Raw genomic sequence first — 20,826 nt, 5'->3', positions numbered from 1 at the left:
CCGTGCGTTAGCACATGGTCACGGATATTTATTGTTAATTGAATGTAGTCCTTATGTAAAGAGTTGGTCTGGTCAGTCGCTTCAACTCCCTGCCGATTCTCATGTCCGACCTCCACACATAAGGTTTAGTACAAACGTATCGGATGTCTGTTAATTAACGGTTACTAATCGAACCAGCTTGAGCGGATCTCTGACCGATACTGAGGCTTAGGTCTCGAGCCCCCCTCATCCGTGAGTCCGCCGTAGCCTGTTACATGCCGGTGGGTGTCCACGACGAAGGATATTCAGGACCCGATGTCTCTTGGAAGGTCAGAGCCCACGATGTGTAACCTCCGCTCGGAGTGGGTCAGCCCTAGAATTGAAGATTGATGGCCACAGCCATGGCACCGCAATACCACGCTCGCGCCGGCGGTATTACTTGGAAGCCGTGCCAAGCTGAACTTTAACTCGACTCACTTGCGTCCATTCCAGGCGTGGGTACGACACCAAGACTAACCGCGCACTGTGGTAATTCGGCTACCGTTAGGTCTCGATGACAAGAGCGGGGTGGATACATAGACCTATTTAACGACGAGGGCTTGGCATACAGAGTGGTCGGCTGGACCTGAGGAAGGTGTGAATGACGCCTTCCCACGTCGCTAGCTTAGGGTCCTAGTAGACGCGAGTGGTCCACGATAATTCAGAGTATTGCAGAAGTTTGTGTCCATGACAGTGACAAAAGCCTACGAAGGTAATTAATATAGCCATACACGAAATCTACACTGTGAGATTCGACCGGGTCGTAGGCGGTGGATATGACTGGGAGAAGATCTCGACTTGCTCACCGCCGATATGTAGCGCTCACCGGAAATTCTCAAAGAAGGCTTAGGCCAAGACGCCGGACTGAAGCGCCAAGAGATCAGCGACGTCTATCAGATTAGATGCGTGCCTCATCGACTTGTATGTACGCCTTACCACTCGAGACCGTGACAGGAATGAATTGAAATATGTACCCGCCCTCATGGGGAGCTGTTTCGCCGAGTATTATGCTGGTGACGGTGCAGTGGAATCGTTCGGGTGCATACCCGTGCGAACCCGTGCTGTTGATCTGAGCACCTTGGTCAAAGACGTATACGACAGAAAGGCCAGTAAAGCAGGTGCTGGCCTTAGACAAAAGACGATCTGAGCAGCGGAGCCTGTATATAATAGAGGGCGACTTTGTACTCACCCGCACGCAGGGCTATGGGACAGATGCTACTCGTAGCATATAGGACCTTGAGGATACCGGTCATAAAAATAGAGGCGCCAACCAGGCGATCCCGCTGCGATCGATGTTCCTTCTCGGGATCCGATCCTCCTCGGTATCCCTTAGGACAAGGCCCGCAGCATATTCACATTACATATGGCACGAGGTCTGAACCTTCAAGCCTAGCCTCACTATAAGTCAATCCGGGGAGAGAGATGATAAGCGTGCAATGTCAATTACGACGCTGCCATCACGCATGCGCAAATCCAAAGCACGACGTCCCGGCTAATACCTACCTCAGACACTGGCAGCCACTCTCGTCTGCTATGTGGATGGGACTCCACTACAACTCGGAAAAATGCCATTCAGACCTTATAATAGCACGTACGACGCACTTCAGCAGGAACAATAGCACCTCCTATCGCGTTTTACCCTGAATTAGACAGCGAAAGCCATGGAAGCATTTCCCGCATCCTTCTTCGTGCGTGCAGTCTGGTCGGGGCAGGCCATGCGCAGTCTAGATGGAAATTCTAATCAAGAAGCAGAGGCGGACTAGTACTCCTTTTGTAAGAGATTCTTACCCGAGAACGGGATGGAGATAGATAGCTTACTCAGGACTATCAGACAGCTCAGGATTATCAAACAGTCGAGGATCCACATGGAACACTCACATAAAATCCGGCCACCTTCTACCAACACGAAACTGCGAGCATTTTCATGAGAGTGGAAGTGAGTCGTGAATATTGCTGACGCTGCTGACGACATACTTTCAATCAGACATGCCGAGTCCCGGCTCTCGCGTTCCCCATCGCCTGACCATATTCTGTCGAAATCTTTGCGCTTGATCGGGCTCGAAGAAAAGGCTGTTGCTGACTGTCATTCATGGGAAGCCGCCAAGAGAGGCCAGAAATATCGTCTTAATGCTTTGACGCAAGGGACACTTCGGTAACCTATAGTGTATGATTGGAATATCCCTATAGTCCGGTTCCAGGCAGGCTGGGGAGAACTGGGCCTAGCGACACCGAGGCAGATAGCCGTCCAGACTTCCGTGCTGAACAGACCAGACCCCAGTCGTTAGTTATAGAAGAACAGGCAAACCCATCTAGTGAGCTCTTCCCGACCGAACCTAACTTGGTCTGGAAACCGTCATAAACGAACTCCATCGACCCGTAAGTAACCCACTGGCATATTTGACTGGCACTCTTTAGTAGCCGCCATGACGCATGGAACTTGAAGTCGGAGAGATAGGAAGGCAAGCATGCATCCTGTAAAAAGCTAAACTCAACCAACATATGGAGAATCACTAGTAGCTTGGTTCAAGCCTTGCATCACCGTCACAGTGTGATAGTAAGCGCGACCGCGCGGGCGGAGAATGCATAGGAAGGCAGGCTTCCTTGCGGGCGCCGTTCTGAGCAAGCTTATCCCTCGGTTACAGCACGTAGGAAGCTACTGCGTTTTGGCTGATTTCGCAATCGAGTTCCTGGATATCGCTCGCTACGGGCGCCCTTACTGGGAGGGAAAGGGGGCGCTGGCTCCCCCGAATCGGCGCTGTTCTCCTTCGCAGGTCGCCTTCCTTCGCACAAGGTACTGTGGGAGAGAACCCACGAAATGCCAAGGGATCCCCTACATCTATGATGGGCCAAGCTTTCCCAAGAGACGGACAAGCTACCGGAGAGAATGTGCTCGGAGGTAGCCAGCGCGGGAGAAGCGTTGTATACCACATCGGTGGGAATTATGCACCGAGCTGCACCGACGGCTACCTGTGATATCCCTGCGTAAGTATCAGCGGTGCATGATTTCTGATAATCGCGGGCGACCAGTAACTAGGAGTGCAAGAAATTGAACCCGCTTCTACATACAGTGATATGCAGTATTTCTGGCCCGAAGAGGGGAGACAAGCACAGTAACCAAGCGTTGGCATAGCATTTGAAGACTCCAATATCGCCATAGGGTCCTCTTCGGTTCGATAAACCACCCAAGCTCTGCGGGATGCCACGATTGTGCCACGAAGATGTTAATCATCCGGGGAATTCCGAGTCCGAACCGAGGGACTCAGGCTGTCCCCGACTCTTGCCTCGAATATTGCGTAATCAAAAGTGACGGTACCCAAACTTGTAAGCACGGTCAGTATTCAAGTTGCACGCCCTTGTTATCCCGCCTATAGTGAGAAAATGGAGCCATGTGCTTTGCCATTCGAAATTCGCAGTGCACATCAGAATTGGCTGGGATATCCGCCAGGCCCCAGCCATGTTTATTTGACATCCAGTACTCAACAGATTCGAGACTCGGAACTGGGCAATGTGCATTGGCAGGCAGTCAGGAAACAGTCGTTACCTCGTCCATGAGACTGGTATAGTCGTATTTCGTATGTTACGATCAGCCCTAGCCTGATTATCTGAAGCTGACATTATCTGATACATGCGTCCTACGTGCATCGACACAGTCATGCACCAGCAAGGATACGAGTAAGCAATCGTTCACATACATTTTGTGACCGGTGATGTCAATCTCACAGTTTACTAAGGTAGTCGTTGCGGTTGATCTGCTTGATGCTTGGGCGCGCTCCCGAAAGGCATCCATTACAACCAGCGCAGTATTCCTCCAGCCACCATTGCTCTCAGACTGTTCTCATTCGAACCCATCAATAACCGGTCGCTACATCTACCTCGCCGCCGACCACAAAGTTGCAGCCGGCGCTCGGCCCAGTCCTGGGTTCGCCGAGAGTGATCACGTATCTCTACAGGGGTACGCATTCTGCCCGCCGCCGGACCGCTGTAGGATCATGCTGTGGGCCAGCGGACAGGAATTGGTTATGCATTCTCGCTATTATTTGACGCAGCGAAAATACATAATCTCTTATCTGGAACCAAGAAACGCTAGCACTTGTGAGTTTACTCATTCCTGAGATAGTGTTCTCGACGATCCCTCAGATTTCATCACAACAATAATAAACACTATAGCAAGGCGAGTGATATATTAAGATTACAGATTGGAGTACATTGCGTTATACATGTGACCACAACTTATATCTTCTTCACTATGTTCATCTCCTGCAACGGCCCAGTCAGTCCCAGTGCTGCCAACGAATAGCAAATTACCTACGAGATAGTTGGTAGTCTTGCCGGTGTTGTCATTCTTGATCGCATAGCGGGTCTCCTGAGCAGGACGCGAATGTGAGTAAGGCATAACGACATTACCATATGCCGACTGCTGTCACTCACTCCATCCGCCTCTACTATATCTACGATCTCACCCGTGCTGTGGGAGACATTGTCCTCGGCTCCGCCAACAGGGCGATACTCAACCTTATCACCGACCTGCATAGCGTAATCGCCGGTGAGCAATCTACTCGCGAATCCCGGTCCCTGAGGTCAACTCACTTTGTATGAACCAGCCTAGAGTTTATATAATCAGGAGAAGCTCTATCAGTCATGCCGAAGCTACTCACCATTGTTGCAGATGCTAGATGGATTCGTTGTAAGGCAGCTTCGTCGATGTGGTGCGATGGGAATGCTTGTTGAAGAGGCCACCCCCGTCGCTCTTTATACCTCTGCCCGCGCTTCCACCTCCAAGAGAGCTGAGGTCATCGGCAACGTCACACGTATTGGTTGGCAACGATCTCGACTATTGAAGTGAAAGAAACTGGAGCTGAGTGCGTCATTTACGTGTGCTTATCCACCGAACGGGAAGTCGGGCTGACGGACTACTGCTCTATCCTTCACCCAAGCGAACTGTACGTACGGCGAGGTCCTACGCCACAAATCCACTAGCTCGCAAAGTAGCTCCGACAACTTACCTGCAGGAATCACCGGTTTAAGTTGCGCAGTGTCATGCTCTGTTAAATCTTTGTAGGTTCTTTTGGCTTGAAAGGTAGGGACCTAGTCCGCATCGCCATGAGGCTACTTTGATCAGTCTCAGCCCCTGCGAATCGCAGCGTAACGAGTCAACGGATTGGCATCTTCGTCTCGGCCACCTCATTCTCTGATGTCATCCTGTGTAATATTGACGAAGGACGGTCGCCTAGCCTTATTGGAGGGCGCGCTCGAACTTGATCGGTGTGGGGTCGGTGTGGGGTACATAAGAGAATGGCGATTGACGAGGACAAACTACTCGCAACTTCCTTCCTGTTCTCGACTCGTGTTCTCAACGGTTGTATTGTCAAACCGACCATTATTCTAGTACTCGTCTTCCGCCCCTCGATCCAAAATAACGGTGGAGATAATTCTCGAACAATTCCTTCTACGCGACGGCAGCGTTGTGTGGTGACCTGTGGTGGGATGCTAGGATGCTCGAAGTCACCGGGAAGTATGTGCTCTCGAGCGGCGGGGGATCGTCACGACGTTCCTGATCCTCATTTATGCCCTCAGACTTTCACACTGATTCCGATCTACCTTACCATCAACGGTCTTTGTCAAGATGCTCACTAGATTTGGTCATCATGGCAATCTTGATTCCTGTGGCGCCGTTGCGTTCCGCGGTGAGTCAAGTTGCAATATTCCGGCTCGACTTTGGCACCAATTAAGACTCTAGCCCAACATACGTTTTGCCGAAACTAGTAGCACTGATATTCCATGAATTAACCAGCGGGAGGTAGTCAACTGCAAAGCCGATTGTGCCGACTGCGCCCTATTGGCTTACTGAGGTCCACGAGGTCCCACGTGGGACCACGCGCTCCCGAATGCACTTCCATGGGAGCGTCATCCATGACGGTCGGGAGGTGTCACTTACTGCGCCTGACGCTGATTTCCACAATGTTCCTTCCGGTTCGGGGAGCATTGCTCTGTATTGTCTTGCGCGATTACTCATTCCAAGCCGTTCTGCCCCGTTCCGATTATTTTATTCGCCACGAAGTATAAATCTGACGACGATCTCGGACGTGATCTTCAAGGTCTTGCCTGAACGCAGCCTCCATCTGTTCTCACAGAAGGCCGCACTAGTTCGACATTTCAATGTCGCTTACCACATTCATCGGTCGTCCTTCAAGTACTCGAACTCCGCTATATCTTCCCTTGGATAGTAGTGGTAGCCCATCCTCTTCGCCCAGGCGACAGCCGACTCTCAAGTCCAAAATTGCTCGTCTCCCCGTCCTGGAAGCGCCGTGCCGAGTAAGCAAACAAGGTTGTGGATGTTGGGAGGATGCTCATGTCTCATTAGCAAGTGACGCTCCACGATTGCACACCAGGCGGGAACTTCCAAACTCCTGAAGTTCATATACCTGCTGCTGTATTCGCATCAGCGTCGTCGCCGGACTCACTAACACCGCTGACATTGTCAGCGCCGTCGTCGCCGCCTTTATTCACATCACCCGGCCTGCGCCCGCTGAAGCGTCGCCGATCGTCAATGTCGCGTCAAGCCAGTTCCGACCGAGTTGCATCGGCATGCGACTCGTATTTCCACTTGCCCGCGAAGGGCAGTACTTCGCCGAATGGTGTCGGTAGCCGATCAATATCGGGTGTGCGGTTGGATGCAACGCAAGACCCTGCCCTCTTGCCTCCATCCCCGCTCGATCTACCCCCCAGCTCTAGTTCCCTCGCGGCATCTCGTGCCACTACTCAAATTCAGGTTTCTAGTAGGGGGTGACTGAGGAGTTAGAAGTGCGCAGGCAACCGACTTCGTGCCAATCCACCCAATTTTCATGTTCGCGTCTCTCATCTCGATTGGGCATTCGGTTGTGTTTGCACATAGTGATTGACTGTAATATCTTCTTGTAAATTAACTTATGGGCCGTCGCCAAGAGGAGAGACATGTACGATATGGTAGTGTTTTATATTAGTATAATGATCATGCATGGTATATGGGAGAACTGTGCCAACCTATCTGCCTCCGTGCATGAGCCATAGCGAGCTTTCAGGGCGACATTGTCATCCCTCCGTTCATTGCTAATGTACGTACATTCTCGTCTGGATCATTACTGCAAATTTGGTTCTCGCATAATTCACGGTGCTCTCGACTCTGACCGCTACGGGCCACGTGCGATGTCTGAATGGATGTCAGACTCGTGTTACACAAGGGTCGAGGGCTGAGAGGGAGAGGAGCCGCAAGCCTGACTTGAGCCGCCCGCGAACCAATCCTTGTCCTTCTCACGGGGTTCCACGGCATGCCTGATCACTGACACCTGAGGGCTCACAGGACCCAGGTCTATCTCATCAGCAAAGGGCTCGGGGGCATCTCCCTGCTCGGCGGGTATGTCAGTGTCAAGCAACAACGCGGTCGGGGACACACTCACCCTTGGTTGTGGGAGAGACGTCCAGTATATATCCGGCAACTCCAGTTCATTCGCCCGTACTTTGGCGCGAAGCTCCGCCCTGCTGTTCCTGGATGCACAAGATATGACAACAGGTCCGGTATGGAGGGAAGGAAGCAAACACATACAAGGTAAACAGCAGCGATATCACGTATAATTTGCCCAATGTAGCCTGGAACACCAAGTTCCAGTAGTTATGCTCCGCCTGGAGGGAAGGGGGGATCAGTCATGCAATGATACAAATCTCAAAAGGTCCACTGACCCATCGTAGGAAGACAGCGAGGGTGGCTATAGCGCATGCACAGGGCGGAAGCGCAGATTCCCATGTAATAGCAACGAGGCCGTAAAGGACCTAAATGCACGGAAGACCCATAGTTAATTTCGGAAGAACGGGATCCGCGTGCCAAGCCCGTACCTTACGAAACTGATGTGTAGCAACACTTGACCGAGACCGAAGCAGATATACTAAGACTGCAATTGGTGTGTCGAGATAACGAAACTCGAGAGCCCGGGTATGTACTTACGTATGGAAGTTAAAGCGACGTCCATTGCTGTATCACCGTTCAGATCAGACAGCTGTGTCCCCTTGCTGTCAATGCTACTTACCAGCGGAGAATACCATATTCAATGTGTCTGCAGCATTGATCAGCACATTATAACTCACAGGACCAGAAGATGAGACCAACAATTGATTTCGATATTCAGCGCGACTGATAGGTCCGTGAGCAGTTGGCCTTCGCCAACTATAAATAATAGACGGCAGATTACTCACCGTCGCTGGGCTAGTATCTGTGAGCTCGTTGGTCACCGGTCACATAAGTAAAGGTTCTCACAAGGGGAGGTACAGGTCCTCGTAGCGGAGCGACGAAATCGAAGTTGAATACCATCGCAGTAGTGACTGCGCTGACTACGACGCATCCGAGCAATAGTACACTAAGCGGCAACTAGCACGAGGAGCGCAACACAAGCCGTCAAGTTGACTGGTTCAAAGAAGGATAAGCATCACTGACTAGAGTCGTGAGCTTCCTATTCGATAACTCAATGGGGAATAAATTCAGTCGAGACTTCAGCATCGAAGCAGGCACACGACTCACAATGTAGCATCTCCAGATGAGGAAGACTTGAACGGGGCAAGACATGACCGTCGTCTATGAATATTCATCAGATCTTAGGGGCCTCTCTCTGCTCTGCTTTCGGCGCACTGACGACTACGTTCTGCGTTCTATCAGGCCAAGCAAAATTGACTGCATTAACCTGTAAGCAAGCTCAGTCCTCATCTGATGCACAATGGCAATGCTCATGCTCACCCAGTCTCCATATAATGTAACATGAGCCCGCCATGTGACATAGAATGCGGCAACCGTCTGGTACCTACAGAAGAACGTAATCAGCTGCGACCAGGACCATCGGATGACACAAGTGCTTACACTGCCACTGACGATACGAAGCCCACGAGACAGTTCACGATGGGTGTTTCACGATGCGACTGAGTCCAGAATTGCACGGACTGGCTATAGATGATACCAGTGAGGATAGCCTGCACGAACGAGCTGACCAGGCCGGGCCCAATATAGTCCTGTGGATGAGCCTTGATATTTGGAAGGGTGAACGGGCCTGCGCTGTTCATGACGCCGACGCATTCGAAGTCCAGCTCAGATATTCCTAGTTACTGGCGCTCTTCACAGATAGGATCATCAAGGTGAGGAACTGGGAGAAGCATGAGGCTCACGTCGCATGGACCGGCCTGCCCATAGGCGAGGTTGTGAGACTGCGCAGTTATTTCTACAGACCAGTCTATAAGAAGAGCGAACCACTTTTCGTTCATGTAAGGCGTATGGCGCTCTAAACGCACCTCCTGGGTCTACTGGCAATTCAATGCTACTAAATATACAGCGAAGATGTCAGTCGGAGTGAAGTGCGGGGAATCATTCGGCGAATATTCACATATATATATGGTCCACTGCTGGTCACCTCGAGGTCGACGACGTAAAGGTTTAGGTCGTCGTTCGCGTTGCAGACATGCCAGTGGTCGAGGGAGACGGGAATGTGTTGCGTCTGCCGTTCACTGCCAGCGCCGATGCCCTCATTCCGATATCCAACCACAAATAGAACGCCGTGCTCCCAGTCCTCAAGGCACTCGAAGGAGTCCACGAGACCAGAGATTAAAGAAGGAGCATTCCTCGACCAATCACGGATTGCCTTGGCGCAGATTCGATATAAACAAGGATTTCAGATCTAGAGCTTTACGTGGGTTTTCGTCATCGGGACCTTGTACCGACTTTGGACCGACTGCAGGTCTCTAATAAGTGAGCGATCTCTGCTTCTTGTCCTCAAAGTTCACATTCCACAACACTAGCACAAGTCTATCGTTGGAGACATGGACTAGTGGTAAGAACTCACTATTATCTGCTTATACCACCGTGTTTAAATTTGTGCTGCGATCGATGATGACACTGGAAGACTATGAGTACTATGTAGTACTCTACCACAGATAGATGATGCTAGTCACGAAATCAACTGAGTTCATCACTTTGAGGTCATCAATCGTCCTGTGAGGCTGCGCCCGATGCAAACGCGACATACCTACGACATACCCCAATCCGGATATGTCTGAAGCCGGCGACTGTCAGCCTGCTACTGATTTATGACTCGAGTGATCAATTGCGTAGCGTCGGATCGTGTTTCCACCGGATGCCTCCCAGATATTCGTCCAGATGAGGTCTTATTTGCTCAGGGATAGCATTGATCGTTCGCGCTAATAGCTGATGCAGAGGGCGGCGCAAGCCCTTCTCGTCGACGCGTCAGCCACAGGGATGTCTCGCAGGGTGATGCAACCCCTGCCTGAGTCAGGGGAGGATAGGGCCCTTGTGGATTTGTAGGGACAGCCTTGCACTGCGGTCCGGATACAAGGAGGGAGGCCAAAGGTATAAAAGCTAAGGCCAGGAAATGGAGGTGGAAAGCAAACCAACGAAGACAACCTCAGCCTCTTGCCCACCTACTCACAAACACAACTAGTTCTCCGAAATGTCTCACAAGAAGCCTTTCACTTTGTACACGCACAAGGTACGGACTCCTCACCCCTTCGCGTTTCTCGATACTCACTCACCGGCCCTTACCAGAGCGGCCCCAACGGCTGGAAGGTCGCCATGCTCCTGGAAGAGCTCGGCCTCGAGTACGAGAGCGTCTACCTGGACTTTAGCGTCGGCGAGCACAAGAAGCCGCCCTACACCGATCTCAACCCGAACGGACGCACGCCCACCCTCGTGGACCACACGTACGTCTATATTGCCCCTACCGCACGGCTCCTTTGGTTTAACTGAGGCTCGCTCGCAGGAACGGCGACTTCACCTTGTGGGAGTCGTGCGCGATCTTGCAGTACCTGGTCGACAAGCACGACAAGGAGGGTAAATTTGCGCTGAACAACGACAACGACAAGGTTCGTGTCTCAAAGCAGTTTTCTCTGACTACCATTACCAGAGGTCTGACTCGGTATCATTGGATAGTACACGCAGCTGCAGTGGCTGCTCTTCCAGGCGTCCGGCCAGGGCCCCTACTTCGGACAGGTACACTTCCCCAAATCATGCTACAAAGCCCGGCTGCTAATGCACCTCTTTGCTAGGCCGCATGGTTCAAATCCCTCCACCCTGAGAAGTAAGCAGCTCCTCCACTTTATACCAGGGTCCGTCCTCACCGGACCTGCAGAATCCCCTCCGCGATCGAGCGCTACGAGACCGAGATGAAGCGCGTCGTCGGCGTGCTCGAGTCCGTGCTGCGCAAGCAGGACTGGCTCGTCGGCGGCAAGTTCGGCGTCGCCGACCTCGTGCGTCCCCCCCCCCCTCTCCCCGTCCACTCTTCCCGTACTCACCCTTACCCTGGCAGTCCTTCGTCACCTGGCACGTCGGCGGGCTGCGGCGCACGCTGCCGGACTGGGACGTCGCGCGGGCGGCGCCGCACGTGGACGCGTGGGTGAGGCGCATGCTGGCGCGCCCCGCGATCGCGAAGGTGTGGGCGGAGCGGAACGTGCGGGCGGCGGAGTTCTTTGCGGGGAACCATAAGTAAATCGGTTTGGCGTGCTTAGAGGTCAGCCAAAAATTGTGTTAGATTGCTTGATGTTGGATACGTTGCTTGTCAGTTTTATCGATGTGACGGAGGGACTTGTTTCTTGGTATATGAAATGTGTATGGTGGATGGAATGCTTGTGTTGGGGACCGGAGTTCATGCTCGCTTTCGCAGGGACGTGAAGATCCTGCGACCGCGCTCGTCGCATAAAAGCTATTGAACGCGAGGCGGGGATCGGAATGCCTCTCCTTATCATTGCCAACTAACTACACATAGCGAACGAGCTAACCACGACGGAAACCCCTCGAGCTGTCGACACACCCCCACGATCAGACTGATTTGATGAAACGGTCCTCTGGATCGGCGGCACAAGGGAAAGAGGCCCGGTGAGGCACAGGCCTGGCACGTCCAAGCGCGATCGGGTGGTCATCGAAGAAACAGGCGAAGGGCCAAGGGGCACCTTCAAGGCAGGACACGGATCGCCGGGGAGTCCGGGACCCATGCACTTCTCGGACGGTAGACGCGCATGGCCGCAGTGCCACACCAGAAGCACTGGTGAGAAAGGTTCAGACAATACACAGCGCGGCGACGGGAGCAGCCCGGGCAGGAATGGAGAACCCGCTGCGACGACACATGTACGGAGAGGCTCCAGCCCACACTGACCTCGGGAGAGCTGCGATGCCTGGTAAAAGCCCGTTGACACCTGCGCGGGCAAGTTGAGAGATCGTCAGTCCGGGTTGGTGTTGCGAAGTTGACTGTCGCGCGGTGTTTGGCGTCAGGAGTGCCCATCTCGCGCGCCATCCGCAGGAGTGGACGAAAACCGTGTCATACCAAGACTGCGTACAGCTTTCTAGCAGGTAGCGGGCGGCTGGAAGCCAGGCTCAGGAAGGACGGGATCTCCATGGGTGTGCATGGAATCTGGGGTTACAGATCCGGGCGCAAGCGGGGACGGAAGTGAGACGAGAGATGCACATCGATATCGTCTTCGTTGGCGAACGATCTACTGCACGCGAAACCCGAAGTAGCCATGGGCGGGTGCAGTGGCCCAGGGACCAGGGCTGTCTGGACGGGGCGTGGTAACGCAAGAGCTTCAGCATCGACGGAGAGCTGACGACTCTGCGTGCTGGCGTCAGAATGTAGAAGAGAGTGGGTTTGAGGGGTTAAGGGTCAGATGTAGTGCTCGGAGTCTCGGCAGAGCAGGGAGTGAGGGAGAGTCCCCGCCCAGTAGTTCGGACGCTCGATGCTCGGCAGTCTGTCGCAGGGAAGAGGTTGGCATACGTATTTTTATTTCAAGACTATGCAGAACGAACGAACGGAAGCTGTCGGATCACACGTGAACGAAGGCAATTGGACCCGATAGCGGACGCAAGGGATTAGCGCCAGGTTAGAGTCTACGGAGGTGAAGAGACTAGGTCACCAGTGGAGGTCGTCCGACGCATGACCGATGTCATATGTGCAGGTTGTGACGGCTGAATGAGCCTCGAGAAGTTCGCACCCCGCAGGGAGAATTGTGGGAGACTCCTTGGCGCCCACAGGGTGCGCGTCGAGGCCAACATTCGCAGAAGTAATGGCAGGAAGCTCTGGCTAGTCTTGCCGACGGTAGCTAGCGGTGGGCGCGGCTCACTGCGACGAACAGGGCGAGTTCAAACAGCGCTGCCTGCTCTCGAGACTGTCCATCGGACACGCAGAGTCTAAAAACCGTAGCTACCATCAGCGTAGCGAATAGCTCCCTGGAATTTGGCTGTCAAGTCTATTCCCAGGTAATCGGACACAAACTTAGGACGGTTGATAGATAGGTGGAGTTCACTGGAACCAGACCGGGCTGGAATTGTCTGGGAGGATCCAGGACGAGTGGGTGGACGCGCAAAGCACGGCAACAGCGGCCGGGGACTGCAGGCGCACCACACAGGATTGACTGTGGAGATGTAAGGTGCCGAAAGACAGCTTTGACGACAAGATAGTACGCTTGAATGGAGTGGGGGACAGCCCAGCAGATCGGATGCTCAATATTGTTGGACAAATTTAGAGAGCGTACCGAACCTTCTGATAATAAAAGCGTGCGATGCGCTGCAGCTGGATTTAGCCAGTGGGATAGATAGTTGGCCATTCGCAGTGAGGCTGAACACTGGCGGGGACAAGAGGATCAGCTTGGGGCAAGGAACTTGAAGGAAGAAAGGCTATTGTTGGTCGAAGAAGACGCAAGGCAAGCCCCGAGCCAGCGCAGTGGAGAGGTTTGGGCTGGATTTAACGCAACTGTATTGGACGGATGGAGCACATCAGTCACGGGGCGCCACTCAATGCAATGTGATCAATGTTACTGTTGTAGCTTCCGCTGCGCTGGCTTGCACTAGCCGTGCGCGAGTCCAGCTCGTCCGCGTCGAGGGCGAGCAACGGGAGACAGTGCCCAAGGAACATGCGGTGAATTGGAGCACACTTGCGGCCAGGAATAGAGCGCAGCTGGAGACTCTGTCACAGGTGAAGAGCGTGAAGAGCGGATGCGTGGGATCGCCCGGCTTCCTAACGCAGCAAGGTCGCTGGATCTCGATCCTGCGCTATATAACCTGCCCTCTCGTCGCCCCCGCCTTTCTACTTTCCTTCTCTTTCCTTCTCTCTGCCATGTCCTCAGCCGTCGCCAACGCCTCGCCCGTCCCCGTCAAGCACTCGTCCCCCATCCCCATCGACCCCGCCCACCACCACCGCCGCCGCTCGCCCTCCCAGACACCCTCCGACGCCTCCGACGCCTCCGCGTCCCCGTCGTCCCCGTTCCCACTGCGCACCCCGCCCACACTGCCTCTCCCCCTCAACAACCCCCGCGTCGCCGCCAACTCGGGCGCCGCCGCCGTCTCCCCGTCCTCCCCCATCCTCTCCTACTTTCTCTCTCAGAGCCCCACGAAGAACCCCGCCGCAGCGACCTTCCCCTTCCGGGCTAGGGGCTTTGGCAGTGCCGTCACCGATGGTATGTCAGCTCTCAACTCCCACATTCTCCCTCTCGCCCCCCCCCCCATGTTTCACGCCTTTGCTGACGCCCTCTTCCTCCTCGTAGACGACGACGAGGCCTTTGCGTCCCGCGACCGCGACGCCACTCCAACCCCTACCCATGCCCGCAGAGCAAGCACTGCGTACGCCGGTGGGCGCTTCTCGCAGCAGTCCTCTAGCTTTGTCGCTCCCTCTCCGCAAGCTGCCCCAGACAGCCGTGGAGCAGGTCTCCTCAGGCGCCTCAGCTTGAGCGGCGCCTTCGCTAGGGTGAGTAGTCCTCATGTTATCCCTTCAACTGCGTGAACTAATCTCTACACTCCATAGCCACCCATCCCGGGCCCCACTTCCCCCTCTGCCAACGTTCATGTTCCCCCGCCTACCCCTATGTCCCCCAGCGCAGCTCCGCCATCGTCCTTCGCTGCTGAGCCAGTCAGCAATATGTCTTCGGTTCCGAACCCGCCTGCTTCCTCCTCCCCGAGGAGGAAGCCACGGAGCGCTACTGTGAATACGGGGTCGATCAGACGCGCACCCAGTCCTATGGGTGAGAGGATCTTGAAGGGGCATTTCGACGGGTTCAACTAGAGGCGGTCGGTGGGAGCCATGAAGATTGGGGGGGGGGGGCCTCGTCGGGTCGTCAAGTCTCTCGTTTGGGTATCAACAGCAACAGCACATATCAACTTCAACGTCAACGCGCAATATTACCTTCGGCAAGCAACCATATTAGCTATCATACCTCAGCTTATTACTGCCCATCCATCCCCTGAAAACCATCCGTTTTGTTCGGCTTCATTCCAGTTCTGCGTTCTGTCTGTCCCGTTGCAGTACTCGCTTTCGTCGCAGCTCATACGATACTGGGTTTATGGTCCTGGCGTCTACTTCAATGTTGACAGTGGGCTACTGGCCTTGGCATAACCATTCTTGCCAGTTCGGTCCGACCGCAAACTCGGGCTGCATCGTACGTGTCGCTCACAGCTTCCCCATCTGCCTCACCTGGTCGTACTTCCTTGCCTGCCAGTTCTCTTGGACGGACAACACTCATTCTCGGCGACCAATTGAAGCGGATGCGCCACTGGGCTCGTGGGTCACGACAGGTACCCGCTTCGCCCTCGACATCCGTCCATCTGGTTGCTCTTGTATCACCTCTGCACATATCGCCTCCGCCTCACTAATACTGGCAAAAACGCGACACAACATAGAGTGTTAGCCTTCTCGGATCGGATTGGGATGGGTTTGTTTGTTTGTTTGTATCATCAGTGTACCGAGTCGGGCGGTTTCCTTTTCGTTCTTTCTGTCTGTCTGTAAAATTGATGAGTGTTGCAATTTGTATCATCTGTACGTTACGTTGTACGACTTGTACTTGAATTGCCAAGCTGTTAGGGCATTGCGCATATTCTCGTGGTGTTTATTCCTCGTCAGACTTCGAACATGTGTGGTATAGACTTGTAAACGACGTCTCCGGCTCAATAGCCAGTAGATAGGCGAGCAATCCTGTCTATAGGGGTGTGGTATCGACTTGGGAGCCTGAGTGTGGTTCGTGTGGATGACATCGAACGATCACGCTCCCCGCCGACTGTCCCTTTTACGGTTTACGAGGGTGGCTTTTCTGGTCATGAACTGGCATACTACGGGATCGACAGAAGATAGAGCCAATTTTGTTTCAACGGTTGGACGCGTACGGCCATGCAAGGATGGAAACTGCTCGTGCGCGCCGCTTGAGCGCGGTGCATATGCGTGAACGTGGAGGGAGGCTTCGAACGCGAGCTGCAAGGCATACGGCCGGTACCGTCTCTGGCAAAATCGCGGACCCGCGCTGCTCGCAGACCTGTCTGGGTGTCCACGCCGCAACATGCACATCGAATGTTCACTCTTTGCGCTGCTGGAGTCAACGCGGCAACAACGGACTCCGCTTCCACGAGACAAGCAAACAGCGTACCCCGCACGCGCGCCGGCGACCGCGTCGTCTCCTGACACGTTAACACACGGCGGACTGCGTCACGCGCGCGCGAGCGTACCCGAGGAGGGTTCGCAGCACCCGCGCGCCACCATCCATCTCTGCTGCATACGCACGGCAGCATCTCACCCTCCTCGAGAGATCTCGATGGCCGGCAGGAGTCGCGCAGACATACGGGGGAAACACAGCATCCTGTCTCGCTGCGTTCCCCGCTACACCGATCCGTCGCGATCGCGTTCGCTTCCGCGGCGCGGTGACGTGCGGGGTGGCGATCGCAACGTAGAAGGAGAGACGAGCAAATAAGGTCGGGGCGATCGGGTCGGGGCATCTGGCTTCGGGAGAAGGAGAAGAGTCCGTCGACGTCGATCTCCGGTTCCAACTTCTGGCCATCGCTCGAACCATGCGGTGTAGGGCAAGTTGTCTCGGGCGATGTGTCGATATGGATCTTTCTTCGAGGAGAAAAGAGGCGACAAGGACCAGCTTTATTCGTGACAAAGTAAACTGTCTTCGTGGGATGCAGGTATGAGTATATGATATTACCTGAGTTGGTCTGTTAGAACAGGATGCAGAAACAGCTTTCAAGCCTTACAGAAGCGAAAACCCTGATAAACACGTATCCAATCTGTAAGAATACACAATTAAGAATGGACACCGAGAGAAGGCTGGCAATCTACGGATCACTGAGGGAAGTCGCCAAACTCCCAATCGTAACATTCCTAGCAGTATTCGATGCACGTCAAGGACGGAAGCAAACAGGACGGAACAAGAGGACCTACCACGCAATCGTCTTCCGGAGTGGGTTCCGGGACTTCTCTTCCCACTTCTTCGCTCGGCGCCCACGGGTGAGACAGGAGGTTCTCGATGACGTTGACGATTCCGTGCGTGCGGATGTCGACGGCCCAAGACAGATTCGAGACAGTGTCGAATATAATTGACCGGCCTAAATGACAGCTGGAACCCGTTCAATATGAGCATCGACGGAAGGTCCGCCAGAGCATGACTCGAGATCGTGGAAGCTAGGACATACCGACTTTCCATTGCGTAGCCGGCTAATGCGCAAGAGGACAGAATACCGTTGCATGTGCCCATAGGGATGGGGTCAGCGGTATGGTAGACATGGGTAACGTGATGCGTAGATGGCTGCATGGTTGAGATGTGAGACTCGTCATCACGCAACCATTGGAGGTAGACTCAACTGGCGATGGAAGATGCAGCCTTCCAGCTGCCATCTTCTCTCCGGGAGATTCAAAGGTAACTACTGGTACCCCGAACGTAACACCCAGCAACGACGCCAACGCGCCCCCCAACGAATGTCCAATTATCCAGATATTGGATTCAGGATACATGTACGTCAGATTATTATACAGATTCTGAGAAGAGTCGATCGCTATTAGCTATGTTCGCAATATCGAGCATACAACGCCTACCGTTCCGATAGGATAAAACAGACTATCGTCGATCAATGACCGTTCCAGACAATCTATATCACATCTGTTACCACTGCGATAACAACCGCAGACCGGCGTCCAGGTCCAGTCAACCCTGGCACAGCAACAACTGAAGAGGAGATTGTCATTGAGCTTGTCCTTCTTCGCAGTAGGTCCGCCGCCTCCAAAGAAGCCAGCGGACGTGCCCTTGATGGATAGCACGATCGTAGAGTTGTCAGGTGTAGCAAACACATGTCCCCTGAAGCCGTCCTCATCGGGTTCCCAGCCCACTGGATATGCCTAGAAATTTCGTCGGTTGAGTCTCAAGCGCTAGGTCAAGTGAATAGAGGGCAAGCCTGCTCAGTCAGGAGGGATGCGTACATTTGTCCAGTTGGAACCCAGATCATACCACTGCGAGTCATCGGGTTCCACATATGCGTTATTCGTCATCTTGGCCAATTCCAGCAATGTCTCGCGACTTTCCACATCCGGTCCCAGGACTTCCTCCTCCTCCCAAAGCTGATCCTCGCATACCTGGCTGTGAATGGACGAAGCTCTCCCTATACGAGCTATGGCATCCGAACGCAGTGATGGATGGTATGCCGTGATATCCTTGGTATGCAATGTATACGCGGAGGGTATTGCTTGAGTCAAGGCATCCTTGAAGACGACTCGACCAGTGGTAGATACTGCATGTTCATGGCGCAGACCGAACTGCAGACCGGGTGTCCTCCCGCTGCGACTGCTGGGCGTGAATAGAGCTGTTATCCGGAGTAATAGGGCCAGAAAATATGTTAAAGGTATCTGCAGCATGAAAGCATATCAAGTCCACGAATAGACCGTCTAGCTGGACTGTGGCAAGGTGGGCCTTCGGACAACCGACGGCATCGCTGCTTCGGCGTCGGCATTTACCAGTTTTGGCAATGGGCCAAGGTTGACTTACTTGTCCGACGTCATAACTAAATGCGACGCCACACACTTGATCATTCTAGCGACCAAGGCCGAAACATGGCTTTGGAATGGAGGCTCGACAAATTGCGTCAGAATAAGGGGTTAGGAGCACAACTTGCTGCGATAAAGGACGCGAGCTCGGGACGGCATATTGCAAGAAACGCGCGACCATGAAGTCCAATGCTGGGATGGACGTCCACACTGTCCTTGACGACTCGCCGATTTATCGGAGAACGAGTCTTGCCGTGATACCTGCCCTTTGTGTGGCTGGAGCTTTTACCATACTGCTACACAGGAATTACCAAGCTTACCTTTCCTTGGGTCCCGGAGGACTGCCGTTGAATCCCTGGGGTTGGTTAATTTCCACACTCGTCAAACCGCTCGGCAGAGAAACTCTCAGTACGACCGAATACGACGGGGCCGACAGCTTTGAGAGCTGCCTCGGAGAATCTTCCAGTATACCATACCGATCTGGTCCTCGTCCTCGGACGGGATGGCATTTTCTGCCTCAGCGACAGCTCGATCAAATACCTGACGAGGCCGTTAAACAGGTAGGAAGTATAGTCACAGCTCCGCGTTCGGCCATTCAACCCGATTGATCCGAAACAGAAACTGCGAGAGCTAATGGATCGGTTGGCGAAAGAGTACGAGAAGACCGTAGCAGTGATGCCCTCGCCACACGAGAAAGTGGACAATGCTTTGATCATCCGAGGAACTCCGCCACACAAGATCGCATCCGATGCCCAAAGCGAAATCTTGCACCTTCACGCGTCCAGTGACTTCTCTGTGCATGCGATACTGTCGTCTAGAGACTGCAAGCTTGGTGAGTGCCGCGGCATCCCTTCAGTTGAAAATATCCTGATTTGTCCACTAGTTATCGAGCGTGGATGGGGCGAACGGCATCCCTTGAGTGGTGTGCTTGGAAATGTCCCGCGTCAGTTCCTCATGGTCTACGCACCCAGGAATGACGAAGAGTTCGCTGTAGTAGAGCGCATCCTGAAGGCATCTATCGAATATATGACGAAGCGGCACTCAAATTCTTGAAGAGCTACCCTCAGATTGAGACTCCAGTTATGGTTGTAATGTACCATGTACTCTATTTATAAAGCTTGGTCCAGCACCTTACAGAAGACAGGAGCGAGTCGGCGAGCGACTTGCATAAAAGCTGCGTATCGTCCACTCTCAAACAGTCGGGAGGCCGCCTCGAGCAGCTCTTTTCCCATAAGGAGGTTATCTCATACATAAGGTCGGCCCCCGTCGCTATTTAGGGATGCATGCCGGTGGCGTCGATACGCGAGATTTACGGTGCCGCGAATACTTAACAGGTCGGCTCCCTCGCAGGCTGCAAACGGACAAGTGCCACTGAACGAACTTACTTGCATTCTTACGTAAGATCGCCACGGAAGCTTCTCTGTGCGCTGGCGGTTCTTAGAGTTGGTATACAACAAGTCTTCCCCCAGAGAGCATGATGGGCTCCCCTTGCTCCGATAACGTCCTCGAATTTGCTGGTGAGCCCTATAACTCAGCCATTTGTCGGTGTGAATGTAACACCGTCATCAGGAACGTTAGGTCGCAGGTGGAAATGGCTTGCGATTCTTGTGTGGCACCGAAGGTATCCACTCTCGAAGCGGTGGCTGTAGTGTGTACGTATAGGTCGTGCTTTGAGCCGAAGGGTACGTGCTTCTTCGACATTTTTTACCGCATGGGCAGATGTTCTCTTGGAAGTAAAGTTTTGAGCGTACGGTATGTAGAAATCTTTTCATCCAGCCGTTCGCCCGCGTTGTGAATCATGGCCCTGCAGAGGTACGTATCCGGCAAATACATGGCACTCACCCCGCAGGGACGATAGTATCTCATCTTCTTGCTGAAAGTCAAGCTACGATTAAGTGTCCGACATCGATGAGAATATAACGATCATTCATTAATGATTACAGTGTGAGTTCCGTTATACAGGGTTTCTGATGTCTCTAAACCAAACTTCTGTTACGAAGTG

General features: G+C 53.5%; 7 protein-coding genes across 7 annotated transcripts; 4 read left to right on the top strand and 3 right to left on the bottom strand.

The window, feature by feature from the left end:
* Positions 1-4,312: 4,312 nt before the first annotated feature.
* Positions 4,313-4,545, bottom strand: GLOTRDRAFT_18905 (uncharacterized protein; the record flags this gene model as incomplete). The annotated part of the gene is given in 2 exon segments (XM_007868976.1): positions 4,313-4,435; positions 4,447-4,545. Coding segments are annotated over 2 exon segments (222 nt in total), but the record flags the coding sequence as incomplete, so codon positions are not given.
* Positions 4,546-6,529: 1,984 nt separating this feature from the next.
* Positions 6,530-7,038, top strand: GLOTRDRAFT_111595 (uncharacterized protein). The gene has a single exon (XM_007869353.1). The coding sequence runs from the start codon at positions 6,566-6,568 to the stop codon at positions 6,803-6,805; it is 240 nt and encodes a 79-aa protein (XP_007867544.1). The 5' UTR covers positions 6,530-6,565; the 3' UTR covers positions 6,806-7,038.
* A 188-nt stretch (positions 7,039-7,226) lies between these two features.
* On the bottom strand, positions 7,227-9,505 carry GLOTRDRAFT_139573 (uncharacterized protein; the record flags this gene model as incomplete). Its single annotated transcript, XM_007869352.1, has 18 exons — positions 9,414-9,505; positions 9,322-9,350; positions 9,199-9,251; positions 8,897-9,146; positions 8,777-8,840; positions 8,676-8,723; positions 8,564-8,617; positions 8,480-8,506; positions 8,303-8,413; positions 8,242-8,251; positions 8,156-8,179; positions 8,076-8,102; positions 7,994-8,020; positions 7,885-7,940; positions 7,732-7,821; positions 7,598-7,674; positions 7,452-7,539; positions 7,227-7,397 (listed from the first exon to the last, which is right to left on the bottom strand). Exons 4-18 carry the CDS (start codon positions 9,094-9,096, stop codon positions 7,227-7,229), a joined length of 1,074 nt encoding a protein of 357 aa, XP_007867543.1. The 5' UTR covers positions 9,097-9,146; positions 9,199-9,251; positions 9,322-9,350; positions 9,414-9,505.
* A 644-nt stretch (positions 9,506-10,149) lies between these two features.
* Positions 10,150-11,688, top strand: GLOTRDRAFT_139572 (glutathione S-transferase). Its single transcript, XM_007869351.1, has 7 exons — positions 10,150-10,532; positions 10,589-10,743; positions 10,803-10,905; positions 10,973-11,032; positions 11,089-11,120; positions 11,172-11,289; positions 11,349-11,688. The coding sequence occupies exons 1-7, from the start codon at positions 10,494-10,496 to the stop codon at positions 11,526-11,528; spliced, it is 687 nt and encodes a 228-aa protein (XP_007867542.1). The 5' UTR covers positions 10,150-10,493; the 3' UTR covers positions 11,529-11,688.
* Positions 11,689-14,144: 2,456 nt separating this feature from the next.
* Positions 14,145-15,894, top strand: GLOTRDRAFT_139571 (uncharacterized protein; the record flags this gene model as incomplete). Its single annotated transcript, XM_007869350.1, has 3 exons — positions 14,145-14,484; positions 14,572-14,771; positions 14,829-15,894. 3 exons carry the CDS (start codon positions 14,145-14,147, stop codon positions 15,084-15,086), a joined length of 798 nt encoding a protein of 265 aa, XP_007867541.1. The 3' UTR covers positions 15,087-15,894.
* Positions 15,895-16,798: 904 nt separating this feature from the next.
* GLOTRDRAFT_111592 (alpha/beta-hydrolase) lies at positions 16,799-18,727 on the bottom strand. The gene is made up of 7 exons (XM_007869349.1): positions 18,264-18,727; positions 17,883-18,182; positions 17,652-17,825; positions 17,483-17,595; positions 17,232-17,406; positions 17,045-17,171; positions 16,799-16,995 (listed from the first exon to the last, which is right to left on the bottom strand). The coding sequence occupies exons 1-6, from the start codon at positions 18,693-18,695 to the stop codon at positions 17,133-17,135; spliced, it is 1,233 nt and encodes a 410-aa protein (XP_007867540.1). The 5' UTR covers positions 18,696-18,727; the 3' UTR covers positions 16,799-16,995; positions 17,045-17,132.
* Positions 18,728-19,003: 276 nt separating this feature from the next.
* GLOTRDRAFT_94567 (uncharacterized protein) lies at positions 19,004-19,877 on the top strand (the record flags this gene model as incomplete). The annotated part of the gene is made up of 3 exons (XM_007869348.1): positions 19,004-19,384; positions 19,443-19,656; positions 19,708-19,877. 3 exons carry the CDS (start codon positions 19,004-19,006, stop codon positions 19,875-19,877), a joined length of 765 nt encoding a protein of 254 aa, XP_007867539.1.
* Positions 19,878-20,826: the final 949 nt, after the last annotated feature.

Source organism: Gloeophyllum trabeum, assembly GCF_000344685.1.
Source record: "Gloeophyllum trabeum ATCC 11539 unplaced genomic scaffold GLOTRscaffold_00009, whole genome shotgun sequence".
Lineage (NCBI taxonomy): Eukaryota > Fungi > Basidiomycota > Agaricomycetes > Gloeophyllales > Gloeophyllaceae > Gloeophyllum > Gloeophyllum trabeum.
This window is presented reverse-complemented; position numbering and strand designations above follow the sequence as displayed.